This window comes from Vigna radiata, chromosome 7 (assembly GCF_000741045.1).
Source record: "Vigna radiata var. radiata cultivar VC1973A chromosome 7, Vradiata_ver6, whole genome shotgun sequence".
NCBI lineage: Eukaryota > Viridiplantae > Streptophyta > Magnoliopsida > Fabales > Fabaceae > Vigna > Vigna radiata.
The window spans coordinates 35,018,542-35,032,745 of record NC_028357.1 but is presented as its reverse complement, the minus strand read 5'-3'; the positions used below and the strand labels follow the sequence as shown (position 1 = coordinate 35,032,745).

General features: G+C 30.1%; 3 protein-coding genes across 3 annotated transcripts; 1 reads left to right on the top strand and 2 right to left on the bottom strand.

Annotated features, from left to right (window-relative positions):
• Positions 1-1,276: 1,276 nt before the first annotated feature.
• On the bottom strand, positions 1,277-2,215 carry LOC106767502 (protein NUCLEAR FUSION DEFECTIVE 2). Its single transcript, XM_014652408.2, has 2 exons — positions 1,997-2,215; positions 1,277-1,926 (listed from the first exon to the last, which is right to left on the bottom strand). Exons 1-2 carry the CDS (start codon positions 2,128-2,130, stop codon positions 1,521-1,523), a joined length of 540 nt encoding a protein of 179 aa, XP_014507894.1. The 5' UTR covers positions 2,131-2,215; the 3' UTR covers positions 1,277-1,520.
• A 4,695-nt stretch (positions 2,216-6,910) lies between these two features.
• Positions 6,911-9,405, top strand: LOC106767250. The gene is made up of 4 exons (XM_014652099.2): positions 6,911-7,309; positions 7,383-7,463; positions 8,676-8,815; positions 8,907-9,405. Exons 1-4 carry the CDS (start codon positions 6,992-6,994, stop codon positions 9,154-9,156), a joined length of 789 nt encoding a protein of 262 aa, XP_014507585.1. The 5' UTR covers positions 6,911-6,991; the 3' UTR covers positions 9,157-9,405.
• Positions 9,406-11,030: 1,625 nt separating this feature from the next.
• Positions 11,031-13,804, bottom strand: LOC106766365 (spermidine synthase). The gene is made up of 9 exons (XM_014651098.2): positions 13,630-13,804; positions 13,090-13,166; positions 12,744-12,866; positions 12,524-12,628; positions 12,298-12,370; positions 12,153-12,224; positions 11,822-12,020; positions 11,598-11,724; positions 11,031-11,503 (listed from the first exon to the last, which is right to left on the bottom strand). The coding sequence occupies exons 1-9, from the start codon at positions 13,802-13,804 to the stop codon at positions 11,438-11,440; spliced, it is 1,017 nt and encodes a 338-aa protein (XP_014506584.1). The 3' UTR covers positions 11,031-11,437.
• Positions 13,805-14,204: the final 400 nt, after the last annotated feature.

Below are 14,204 nucleotides of genomic sequence, written 5' to 3'. Positions count from 1 at the left end.
TTGGTAACAAACTATTTTGTTTAAAAATGTTATTTTAGAAAATATAGATTAATCCAATTATTTAAATCTGAATTAATGGGCACCCATGCTTTTTCAGATTTTATGTATCTTTGACTATAACTTATTTTTTTAGCACCCTGTTAGACATTATTCTTTCGTGACATTAGACAGATTTGTTTCAACTTAAAAAAGAATTTTTAAAATAATCACTTATTTAAGAAGAAGATGGACTGTACTTATTAAAATTTGACAAACACTTGAAAAATACTTTAAACAAAAAAAACAAATAAAGTCATCCATTGTCAAACTCATCTAATGACAGTTAACAAACCACAGTGGCGAGAACAATTTCATGCAATGATTCTAATATGAAGGCATTGTCATCATATAATGTTACATTGGTATTTGAAAATAATCCACATCATTCCAAAAGCCATGAGGATCACACAGTCTTACTTTCCTTCTCCAACATTTAGCAGGTTTTAAGACAGCTTCAACAAGACTTATTTCAACTTACATGAACATTTAAAATGAAAATTGAGGTTCGGCTATAACTACATGCCTGTTTTTTAAGTTTATTTCACTAAGATTCAAAGAGTAACTTCCTGAATAATGCCTATCCTATTCAACGCTTGTGACTTGAACTTTCTTGCATAATCACCTAATTATGTTATTTACCTTAACACATGCCTCAGAGGGTATTATTCAAAGATAAAAGGATAAGTAAAAAACATGGTTCTGCACCACCTGCAGTTAGGTATCAGCTCCCAGAAAACGAGTTCAAGAACGGTGAAATGAAACAAGCATCAGCTTTTAGTGACAAATTTCACACATTACTCCTCCCAGCTTCATGAGAATTTACCCGATGTAAAAACTAAAAAAGATTTACCCAAAACAGACCAAGGCAATGATTAGGAAAAGAGACAATAACCTGGTTAAAATACTTAAACCAGTAACCCCAACTTTACATCAGAGTAGGTCCTGCAAACATTTCAAGCAACATTTTTGTCTTTCACGATGTAATTAAAGAAAACATAAACATCAACTAAAAGACCAAATAGGTATTCAATTCCAAGGGTATTTCGAGGAAAAAAAGTAGATTGACACTCGAGAAAACTGACTTAAAACCCCCTTTATTAGAGGACCAAATTCATGTGTTCACCCTTATTGCAGACCGATTTAATATCCTATGTGTAAGTCAATTTAAGCATTAAGTTTTACAATAACAGCAGAAATAATTGACATTTGACCATAGCCAGACGACATCAGAAGTTCATAACATAAAAGAAAAAAAAAAAAAGCTAAATAGCTTGCTTCATTACTCATTCTGTTAGCAAACAAGTAGTTATAGATCACACTAGATTATCATTCGCTGCTTCACAGCATAACCAGTGGTCCAACACTAATAGCAGTAACTAGATTGTCTTAAAAAGAAACTATAAACAACCAACACACAAGTCACTATGAAGTATCTTGAGCAGCAAACACAAACATAAGAAAAATTGAAAACTAAACTTAGTTCAAAGAGCCACAGCAGATCCTAGGTCGCCGCCATGAAGGTTCCAGAAGACATTACCTGCATCATCGGACTTGCCGGTGTCAATAGAAATGGCAGCGAAGATTGCTCGAAACGCACCGCAAACGACGGCAGGGGTGGAGGAATTGGTTTTGGGCGAGACGCGAACGATCTTTTGCAACCCTAATCGAGTTCCGTCGACGGCGCAGGAAGAGTCGACGCTGGAAACTTGGGACAATCGACGGTTCAGCTCTTTAGGAGAAATATCAACGTCTTTAGATAATAAGTGAAAAGAGACGGAAGTTTCGATGACGGCGGCGCCCAGAATGGCGAAAGCTTTGTTGTTTTCTTCGGAGAAGGAGGCGTGGGTCATGGCGCGACGGAGAAGATCAATGCTCTTAAAGGTGTAGCTGACGCAGAAAAAAAAAAACTTGAGTAATGCTTGAACACAGAAAATGAGAGTAGAGGGAAAGGGTTTACCCGAGTTGTTTTTGGAGGGTTTCGAGAGCGGTTGAAAATGGAGAAGAGAGAAGCTTATGGGACGCTGCGTGTCCCTGCGAAAGGAGAAGTAACAGGGTGAATATGGTGAAGCATCGCATTGTAGAGGATCGCATTTTGGTAACCTATGGTGATGACGGTTGCTTGTGGAGGACTTTTTACTTCCTCCTTAATCACAACCAACTTTACTTAGCTAGCAAGGACTTTCATCTTTTTTTCTCTAATAATGAAACAATTCTAAAGTTATTTTTCTTTGAAAAATGGCCACTTTCTTCATTATTTATTAGAATATATTAGTATTATTATTATTATATTTATGATATATGTAAATTATTATAAAATGGTTATTAGTTAGTTAATAAAAAAAGTTATCAAACCATTATTCATTTATTGTTTCCTTTTTATGTAGTCTTCAACACTTTGCTAATCAACTTTATAAAAGTTAGGTTAAGCAGAAATTATTAAAATAATTTTTTTATAAGATATTAGTATTATGAAAATAAAAAATATTTTCTATCTTAAAATATATATTTTTACCAATAATTAAATAAAACATGTCTTAAAAATTTTAAAAATCTTAAAAGTAATAAATGATATTAACATAAAAATTGAAGAAGAAAAACGGTAAAAGTGATAAATGACATAACACAATGAAACTTACGAAAATAAGATTAAAATCTTGCAGAATAACTTTGTAATGAGACAGATAGAAAGTGTTTAAAAGATGCATTTATGTCGTTTACCAATTATTACGTGGAAAATGCAAAGCTACTCCTCACAAAATATTTTTTTTTATTAAAAATCAAAAGGAATATTTAAGATGTTATGAAACGATTTCACCAATGTTTATTATCATAAAAGGTTATCAGTTTCAATAATATATATATATATATATATATATCATTTTTTAATTCATAAAGATAATATATACGATTATTATAATTTTAATTAATAATGTTACTGTTTGAATTTTATCACAAGAAAGTTATAAACTTAGTAGATACATTTAAGGACACTACTTGTCATTTAAGAAATAAAATTTCAACTAATAAACATGACTTAAGTGGTTAATAATTCAATAGATCTATTTATTTTCATAGAAAAATAGTAAATATGCTCTTTTTCTAATTTTCAATAAATTAGATGTCTAAAAACATATTAAATGAAGTGAATCCATATATTTCATAATTAGAAAACATATTCGCCTTATTTTTCTCACTAGAGGATCAAGTATAAAATTAATAAAATAATAATAATAAATATCTTAAAAACAAGGGTTAAAAGATGCATTATTTAGCAATTATTTTCTCAAGGCAATTTTCTCGTGTATAATGTATTATTCTTGATTTGGTAGTCCAAATGACTGGTGCATGAAACATTCTAAAATTTTTTATTCTTAACTAAAAACATAATAAGATCTTTATAAAAATAAGATATTTTTAAAACTAAATTTTTTATTATACATTTTACATCCATCATTTTCTAGTACTTGTTCATCCCTGACATCTTTCTAACTTCACACCATTAAGATGATTATTATAAAAGAAAAAATAAACAAAAACAACACGAGTAAGTTATATATTGTAAATGAATCAAATCATACAATTATGATTCATTCTACAAAGCATTTCACTTTTAAATCAAAAAAGAACCTCAACATATATACATATTCTAAACTTGACAAATTCGGATACAAGTATTGATGTTGAACTACGGTGAGTCATGCACTTATGGTAGTCTCTACTATTCTGCAGAGTGCTAATATGTTTCACCTTACCATACACACAATATTAGTCCTTTAAACAACGTTTTAGGCCAAGATGGAACCTAGACTAAAACCTTCTGTTACTCCTCACCATATAATCTCATTCTCTACCTGAGATATAACTATTATTTAAGCGTCAGGGTAACCTCTAAGACCGAGCTTCCTACATCAACACCTACATTGACACCACCATGGAATCTCTTCACGAGAGTCATGGAATTATTTCCATCTACCATCCACATAATCAAAACAAAACCATCATATTCATCAACTATTACACGTACACATAAACATATTCATAAATCATAAATATCCATTTATTTAAATCAATTAAGTAAAAAAATTTGTAAACTACTTATCTAAATAAAGAATCCAAAACAAGAAAAACTTATAAGAACTTAGAAACAAAATGTCTAACAAATTTTAAATTTTTAAGTTTTTTTAAGGATAATTGATTATCACACTTGATAATCGATTATTCCAGAAGAAATTCATACAAAGATAACCTTGTGAAATAATCCATTATCAAATTTGATAATCGGTTATTCTAGAGAGTTTTGAAGAAAAAAAATAACATTTTGACTGAAATAATCAATTATCAAGTAAGATAATAGATTATCCCTATCAGTTTTGACATTTAGCATGATTTTTTTGGTTTGTTTACTCTTGTTATTCATCCAACATATCAAATAGGTTCCTTAAACACTAGAATTGATGCTGAAACATATTTATGGTTAAAATGAAGTATCAATTTGCTCATTAGACCATAAACTAGGTGCATTAAACCAACTCAATCATTCAAAAGTGTCTAAACTTAATTCCACACTTTCTAACACAAAACTTGGCAACCTAGGGGTCTAAACAAGTCATAATTGACCCAATAACAAACCCCAAACCCTTTACTTTAACACAAACACTCTACTTTAGAATTTCACTAGTCAAAACTCTAAAAATGAATAAAAAATCATACAAAACTCAACAGATCAACTATCAATAAGTTCTATATCAAATTTCACTTAATTCAAAGTTTAAACAAGTTTCAAATGACTATAAAATATACCCTAAAGCACATTTCTCCCATTTAACCATTACCATAACTTTTCACCTATCAAAACTCCTTTTAGACCAAAACCAACCTACAAATCAACATATTTTCCACTTCACAATGCTACATCAGTTTTCTACTCAATATAACTTCACAACTCACTATCAACCAACTATAAAACTAGCCATATACCACAATTTTTCACAACAACATACTATTAATCATCAATACATATCACAAATTCTCAAATTCATCATGTTATTCATTTAATACCACAAAAGTACCAATTTAAACATACCAAATAGATTCAAACTCACTATAATTTTATAAACAACTAATTAGCTTCCTTTATATGTTTGGAAAGCTACAACGGCTCTTTGAAACATACTACCCCTATCTCATCTAAGAGAATTCTAAAAGTACTTACAAACCATAAAATAATGAGTAAGAGTAGATATTTAGTACCACTGATAGATCTTATTTCGAAAATTATTTAAAATTCTATGAATTCTATTTAATTCTATTTAAGTTAAACTTGATTTTTCTCTAATTCTATATGCTAATACCTTTTCAATATTTTTTATCTTTTAAATTTTTTATATCTATATGTATTTCTATTTAAATTTTTTATTAATTTTGTATTATATTTATTTTATATAAAATCATATTACGTAATACATTTATATTTTATTCTAACAACTATAGATAGATACGTATTTGAGTTTAATATAATATATAATTAAAAAATTTAATTATATATTTTAATCATACAACAAAATTGTTTAGTACACGGCATTAAATAATCATTGTATCAATTTTATAATTTATATATACAAATTCATAGTCAAATATTATTATTATTATTTGTGTTATTATTAGTAGTGGTATTATTATTATTATTATTAAGTACTATTATTAGTATAATTCATTTAGTATTGATATTATTAATGGTACACTAGTAAAAAATTTGAGCAGGAGATTGAAAATTTATTCACGCGTGTGAGACTCTCTTTTCTGTTCAAACTTTTATCGAAAGAAGTTTGACGATCATCACATGTAATTTTTTTCATTTGATACAAATGTATGTTAATTAACTAGTATGATTTTCGTTTTATTTTCGTGTTCTTGTCTTTAATAAGTGCATTCTACTTTCTCTTTCACTAGTGGCAACACTTTTTTCCGATGAACCCACCTTTTGAGGATTAATTTTGAAGAACTTATTTGTTGAACTTGTTTGCTTTTCTTGAACTTATTTGTTGTTTTTGTTTGGTTGAACTTGTTTGTTGTTGTTTGATTGAACTTGTTTGTTGTTTGTTATTGTTCTTATTGATCCTATATTACTGTTCATAGTTCATGCTTTATAAAATATCAAAAATTGAAATGGGTTGTTTTTCTATTTTTTATGTCTTGTAGAGTGGTAAAATAGATCACAATTAATTAAAAAAAATGATTAATATTGACGAAATTCGACATTGAAATAATGTCCTATATTGACAATATTCGGTGTGAAAGGCAAAAAATATTGTTTTTGTAGTAGTGTTACTTTCTATAATCTATTACATTAACTTAGAAAAATCAATACTAAAATAATATTATTTGTTTTTAATTAATGTTATAGAAAAAATAAATACATGTAATTAATTATTTAATTTTTTTATGTTAATTAAATGTTATATTTATAATTATATATAATTATAACACTTAAATATAATTATAAAAATAAATTATTTTTTAAAATTTAATAATAATTAATTAATTTTCTTAACATAAATTAATAAAAATAAAAAACGAGTCTAACACTAGTTGTTATGATAACGAGTTGAAAGATGAAAAGAAAAGTGTAAAAATAGTTGATGGTGAATTAAAGATACAATCTAATACATGAGAAAAATAAATTAATTTCTTTTGAGAAACTTAAGCTAAAAAATTTGTATTAATAGAGAGAGAGAGAGAGAGAGAGAGGTGGTTGGAGAAATTGAGAAGGTATTATGATAGTGTGGGTGACGTGGAAGGTGCAGGGTAAAAGTGGAAAAAAAGAAACGGTATGAGTATCCAAGATAACTAACAAAGTGGGATTAGATTACTTATTGAGGCGGTTAGTTTTGTGGAAGAACCAAAACCTGAACTAACAAAGTGAAACTAGGTTGCAATTGCAATTGCAATTGCAATGCCAGGTCCTGGTCCTCACCTCATCTATGCCATGGCCTCTGCTTTAGCTCTCACTACCATCACCAATGGAAGGTTTACTCCTCATCACACAATTACCTACACAGTAAACGCCTTCTTTGGCCCTGATATTGGTTCTTTCTCAGAATGGCTTGCTTCACTTTCTCATGGCCCTGCTCACCCTCTCGGATCCGCTCTTGCAAATCTCATCCATCATCCTTTCTACTACATCCTTATTTTCGCTCTTCCTCTCTCTTTTCTCTATTCTCGGATATCCACCTATCTTCTTCGCACACACCTTCTTGATTCCGTCTCCAGGGTCAGTCTCACTCCTTTTCTTTCCTCCTTCCTCAAAATTCATCTTTTTCTACTTTATTAACCTCCGATTGCAGGTCCCCCTTACCAGGATGCAATGTTTTTTCTTGATATCTGCTGGCTCTTTTACCCACTTCTTTCTTGATCATCTCTTTGAGGTAAAACATGCTCTGCTTTTCTATTATCTAATCAATTTTTAAGTTAACCCAAAAGCTTTAGTTCAAGCTATGAGAAAAGGAATCATTGTCTAAAGGGTTAGTGCTTGTTTATGTTTTTGTAGTTGTCATGGTTTCAATCAGTTTTTCTTTTCTCTCTCTCTTATTTCTAATAAGGTAAGGTTTCAACCAAGCCTTCAAACACTAAATTTTGTAATCAATCACACAAGGATGAATAATGTTTGGAATTCAATTACTTTCGCATTAAATTATTAATATGGACATTTATAAAGTAAAGAAACTAGAATTTCAGATTATAAATCCATAACAATTAGAGCCTAACATCCCTCACGTTCTGCCGGTGTGGGATCATTGTGCACTTACCCTGATTGATACCAAATGATAACGAACAAACCTCATAGTTCAACTGAAACAATGGAAACAATGAGGAATTTGTGACTACGGGTAATTTAAGATTAATATAAAGGTATAATATACAAGTTAATTACAAGTTAAGGGTAGAAGTAACCCCTAATTAGTCTTTGAAAGTGTATGAATTGTACATTTCAATACCTGAGATATTATAAACTCTTGAACAGACCTGGACTTTACATTTTAGCCTTTTTCGGTACAAAATTGCTATAGAAATTAAATATGTATAAATGATTTAAATTAATTGCCTTGAACTAAGTTAGGGACTAACAGTTTTTAAAATCTTCATATGCTATGAAATATTTTAAGTTTATTTTAATCCTATAAAATCAATTTATAAGATTATATATATATAGACTAAACACTAATAAGTGATTCAATAGCATCTAAAATGATATGTTCAATAAAAAACAACAAATTTCATTGTAAAATATTTTAAACCATTCGAAGAAGTAGATTTTAACTCTAACTAAATGTTTTATCTATTTAGTCTAAATTCTAAAAGAGTAATCTGAAAGCTTTGATTCTCGTGGCTGACTTTACACTGAACTACTATTAGTCTTTCCTATTTATGATAGCATTTACAAATATAATGGTGTTAGCTATTTTTTTTTTATGGAAACAAAAGCAGAAACCTGGAATTGAGCTGAATTTGACAGTACTGCATATTATGTAATGGTGTGCATAGAAAAGCAAAATGCTGCAATTCGACATAATTTGTCCTGAACTATTAGTCTTGTACTACAACTGATTGACAAACATATTATCTCCCAAATCATTCAGGAGAATGGGAAAACAACCACGTACACTTGGATTTTGAGCACGGGCTGGTGGGAAAGTAGAGCACCAGTCAATCCAGATGCTGTTCTTGTAGTTGGCTTCTTATGTGCTTGCTTAATCGGTGGCTTTTTTTACATCAACAGGTTTCTAGTTTTTGCTACTTACAATGTTAATCATCAACGTATATGACAAACACAATGATTTTAGCTTTTGCTCTCCTAAATTTCCATGCAGAGCAAGTTCTTCAAACTCCATAAAGAAAAAGTCATATCAGTCGATGGTACTTATTATATGCATAGCTTTGTTGTACTGTTTTTGGTGTGCAGTCCAGATATACTGGATCAGTCCGCGTCGTCCAGCAGTTGGTGAAGAGGCTGATCTTGGTGTCCTTGTGTTTTTAGCTCTATACTTTTTCCTACCTTACGGTTTGTGCATAATGTCTATGTCACCTAAAGATCCCGATACAAATCAAATTCCCCTTTAACAGTATTTATAGTACAATCAATCACCAGCAATATGTAAAATTCCCCATCCATTCCTTGTTTGGAACAGGATTCTTTTGACCCTACGGTTTTTATTCCACTTACTTGTATAGAGTGTTCATTGTTATCTGTATCTTATTCCACTCTTCAACATGAACCTGTTGCAAAGTGATGGAATGTACAAGTTCCATTTTGATTCCTCTCATTATGAGTGATTCAGCTGTTCGAATAAAGGTTCTTGAAGGTGTTAAGGTTAAATTTGTTTGGATGATTAAGAAATTCTACAATATATATATACAGACACACTACACAAAGTCATGTTGACAGCTTTTTCGTGTTTGATCTGTATTCATGTTAAAATGAAGCAAATATGGTTTTCTATATGGAACATGTTATAATAGGAAGTAAAAGTTAAAAATCTAACTCAATTTAAAAGATGGGAATTTATATATTATCATTTGATTTTAACTTTAGTACGTAAGTAGAACACAAAAGAATCGGTTTCTAGTCTTAATTAAGAATGCTTCCTCTCAAATTTATTCTCTGAAGTAACTTCACCTGTTTTTTTTTTTTTTTGCTTTGATAGAAAGTTTCCAACTGAGTTACTTAGCATAATAAAAATTAGTTTGAGTGATCATAACCCTTATTATTTTATACAACTAAATATATTGCTATTTTATTTTTAAAATTTTATTCATATTTATTATTATCATCTTAATATAATATTTTATTATTAAAAGAAGATATTAGGTACTTGTTTTAAGAAAATGGATTGTCAACAAATTATTTTTTATGGTGACATGATGACAAATAAATTCCTTTTCATAAATACTATTCGAACCAATTCTTATTTTATTAGAAAATTTCTATATTAACGAAGTATGTATGTATGGATAATACTTGACTTTTTTTTAATTAAATATGAGGACGGAATAATTTTCTTTGTATAACTGTCTTAATAATCATATAGTTTTGTTTAAATTACCAAAGTACCCACGTCATTGCATTTATAAGTATTCTTTTTGTTACACATTTTTATTTTCTTTTCCTTTTTTTAGTTTGTTTTATATTTATAAAATTTATTTATATTACTTTTTATTTTATCATAATTTTTATATTATTATGTATGTTTAAATAGTTTATTATCAATAATACTAAATCAAATGATTTTTGTTTTATATTTAAATATTTACTCTTTTTAATATTTTTATTTATTATTTTTTTCACCGTAAAATCTCATGTCTCTAAACACTAGAGCCTCTTGTTCACTTGAGTGGATTTGAAGGAAAATAATTGAGTGAATTTGAATGAATTTGAGAGGATTTGAAAGTAATTTTTTTTGTTGTTTATTTGACTGAATTTGGAGATAAACAAGAATGGATTTGGAAGTAAAGTTTGTGAGAATTAGTGTAGGATTTAATTTATGTGACAGATTAAAAAAAATTACTTCCAAATCCACTCTCACTTATCTCCAAATCTATTCAAATAAACAACAACAAAAAATTTATCTTCAAATCTTCTTGATTAATCTCTTCCAAATCTACTTAAGTGAACAAGACCTAACGGAAGCAAGATAACATGTCACCCAATTAGAAACAATCAATAATGAAACTCTTAGATTCTTTCACCAATTTTTATATATTTCTCAATTTTTTATTTTGATTTTCATTTCTCCTTTGTTAAATCAAACATTATTAATTTCTACTTTATCTCTTCTCGCATTCCAATCTACCAACTTATTTACATTTTATCTGTTTTTACTCATGATTGTAGATCTGATACTTGTACGCCTAGCTCAAAAGTTAAAACTTAATACATTCTTCAAAGATTGGTTTCAATTTTGCCTCACTTGTTGAGAGGGTTCTTTCTTGTCCATTCCCCCATTAACAAATGTCATTGTGCGACTTTGTTGGATGAATGTAGAGGATTATTACAATTGATGGATAGATTCTTTGTTTTACATTTGAGTTTTGAATTCAGTTGTCTTTTTAGTGTTTTCATGACCGGACACTACGACCAGTGATGGACTTCTAGAGAAGCCTGTGACACTGATGGTGGAGGCTATAGAGTTGTGTTCAAGGATCAAACTATGTGATATTTGGTAGCGTGGGACTCTGCACAACTTGTCGCTAGAATCATAAATATCTAAGTTGAAGTAAGTGCATGAGTTGCATTATTCATCAATTGTATGTCTACTGATTGGAATCAACTTCTCATTTTTATAACCTTTATGGGGTAGAAAGGATTAATAACAATTCCTTATTATTACTTGTGAGATTTTTATCAACATCTTTTTGGATCAACATCCTTGTCCACAAAAGAAGGAAGACAGAATGCAGCAGAATGGATCTGTCGTAAGAAAAGTAAAAGGCCTTAATTCTTAAGTTGGAAAGAAAGAGAAAAAAGCAAAGGAACTTGAACTGAAACCATTTCAATGGACTACCTCTGAGTTATAGAACTTAGGAGGTCCCTTTGCGACCCCATTTTGCTCCGTGTTCAATGGATTTATTGGGTGTTTGAAGTTGACTGGGGGACCCTCTGTGGAGCAAAGCATGAACCCAATCACCCCACTGTGAAACAAAAACAAATAAATAAGCACTTTTCACCAAAAGCTTCTCTTAATATCTAGAGTTCAGAGATGTAAATATGTAGTTATATAAGAAATGCCTTGCATATGTAGGAACTGTGGTCCAAGCATAATTAACGGAGCCTTTGAATATATTCTTGCATTTTGCTATTGTCTCTGCAACTACAAAGTTCTTATGCCACAAGCTGTCTGCTGGAGCAGACAACACTCCACCAGGTCGAAGAGCCTTTGCTACTGAATCTAAGAAGCAGTTATCAGCAAGAACTTCCGCAATAGGTCCTGCATCACATTGCGTTCCTTCAAGCCTTTAAACTACGTTCTGTTTGTTTTTAAGGCAAAAACGTCTATGTTCTTTTCTCACTTCTGCTCCAATTTTAAGTAAAAAGATAGAATGAAAGAAGGTCTTTTTACCCATTGGTTGGAAAGCATCCAATATAATGACATCGTACGTGCCCTCAGGAACAGAATTGATGAACGCAATTCCTGCATATGTTTGTTACAAAATTCGTTATATAAACGTGTGGTTTAAATTTTTACGTGTGGTTTAAATTTTTACCATCTCTGATGTGAACATGCACTCGAGGATCCTCGTAACCAACGGCTATATCTGGGAAAAACTTCTTATAAACCTATATAGGGTATAATAAAAAAGCATCAGAAATTAGCATGGTTGTGAGAATATTCAACAGAAGCAATTTCTTTGAGAGGGGTGTTTTTTATTTGTAATTCATTTCAGTGAAAGTTCATTCAGAGTGGATCCAAGGAATGTTAAGAAGACTTACATCAATCACCATTTTGTCTATTTCACATATATCAATGTGTTCAACAGATGAATGACGTGATATTTCCCTAAGAATTCCACCATCTCCCCCTCCAACTAGCAGTACCTGTAATGTTTAAGAAATTTGGTAATCACATCACGTTTTCCATTACATAGGCTTGAGGGATATTGAGTAATTTAAAGTTGATATAAAAAGCAATAGTGGATGAAGAACAGAAAACCTTCTTTGGATTTGGAACGGAACAGAGTGCAAGGTGAGTGAGCATCTCTTGGTAAGCAAATTCATCGTTCTCTGTCAGCTGGATATACCCATCCAGAATTGCAACCTTGCCATGCCTGGATGACTGCACAATTCACAACATCCCATCAATGTTTTATTTTGTTCATAAGAAATACAGAAAAAAACTTTCAACATGCATCAGTGTGATGATATACATGACCAGATATGGTAACCCCTACACTGTAGAGATGAGAAAAAAATGGATTACGAAAAGTTGCATTAAAATCAAATAGTAACAAAGTTATAAAAAACAAATCAAATGGGACATGCTCACAAAGAATAGATACCTCAAATACAAGAAGCTCTTGGAATTCTGATTTCCCTTGGAATATGATTTTCTCCATTTTATATATGTGTGCTTCTCCTGTACAGTTGTTGGTATGGTTAGTAGTTCAAAATGTTACTAGTACAGATAGTAATGCCTCATTCTTGCTACACTTTTTACACAGTTCCTTCTTTTATAAAAAGTACTAAAAAATCCTTCCAACACTTTTTATATTATTGTAAAAATTTGAAATTTATTTATAACTTCACAAAATTAAGAAACTTAGTAAATTCGTTATCAATATGTATGTTTTTTTAATATTACTAAGATACCATTTTTACTTCTTTCCTCTCAGAAAACTACTTGTACCAATTGGTAGGTGTGACAAAGACCACTGAAAACTCAAAAAGTTAACACCAAATTTAGAGCATTGACCAAAAAACAGCACCCAATTAAAATCTAGAATAAAGAATATATGAAATGATATGATATGATATATAAATTAATGAGTGAAGTAATTGAATTTGAAGGGTCCTTAGAGATAGTAGGAAAGAAACAGTACCTGGCCAAGATACGTCAGCATACCACCCAGGAAGCGTAGGAGATGTGTCTTTAGGTGCTACATTACACTCCTTCTTTCCATTATTAGCTTCTGGTGTTACAACGTTTTCATCATCAAAATTCTGAACCTGAAGTTGTGCTTTGGTCGGATATTGACAGACAACACTAGATGCCATGGGACTTTGCTTTCTATCTGAACTTGTCGGTTTGGTATTCAGTTCTTATATTTTTATTTTCTCTGCCTTGTAAAGTTTCGTAGGGAAAACTAGGAAGGAAAAAGAGAGTGAATGTTCTAATGCGTTTCCTAGCCTTCACCTGGTATAATATATATAGGTGGAAAACTATGGTGTAGATATGAAATCAAAAAGTGGGACATGTCATAACTAAAGATATATACTTTTAAAACCATACTAAATTATGAAAATGTTCAATAAAGTTTTAATTTATTGATTAATATCTCTAATGGTATAAATTGAAAAAGAATATTACTCCAATCATAATTAATAATATTTAAAATTTAAGTACTAAGTATTTATTATTTAGCATGTTTTAATCAATTTTTTTTTTAAATGCTGG

Excerpts from the sequence above, each read along its gene's own strand:
- LOC106767502 (XM_014652408.2), bottom strand. The coding sequence starts at position 2,130 with ATGCGATCCTCTACAATGCGATGCTTCACCATATTCACCCTGTTACTT. Across the intron at positions 1,927-1,996 it reads ACCCTCCAAAAACAACTCGG|CTACACCTTTAAGAGCATTG; the intron begins GTAAACCCTTTC and ends TTTCTGCGTCAG.
- LOC106767250 (XM_014652099.2), top strand. The coding sequence starts at position 6,992 with ATGCCAGGTCCTGGTCCTCACCTCATCTATGCCATGGCCTCTGCTTTA. Across the intron at positions 7,310-7,382 it reads TTCTTGATTCCGTCTCCAGG|GTCCCCCTTACCAGGATGCA; the intron begins GTCAGTCTCACT and ends CTCCGATTGCAG. Across the intron at positions 8,816-8,906 it reads GGCTTTTTTTACATCAACAG|AGCAAGTTCTTCAAACTCCA; the intron begins GTTTCTAGTTTT and ends ATTTCCATGCAG.
- LOC106766365 (XM_014651098.2), bottom strand. The coding sequence starts at position 13,804 with ATGGCATCTAGTGTTGTCTGTCAATATCCGACCAAAGCACAACTTCAG. Across the intron at positions 13,167-13,629 it reads TGCTGACGTATCTTGGCCAG|GAGAAGCACACATATATAAA; the intron begins GTACTGTTTCTT and ends ACAACTGTACAG. Across the intron at positions 12,867-13,089 it reads AAGAGCTTCTTGTATTTGAG|TCATCCAGGCATGGCAAGGT; the intron begins GTATCTATTCTT and ends TGAATTGTGCAG.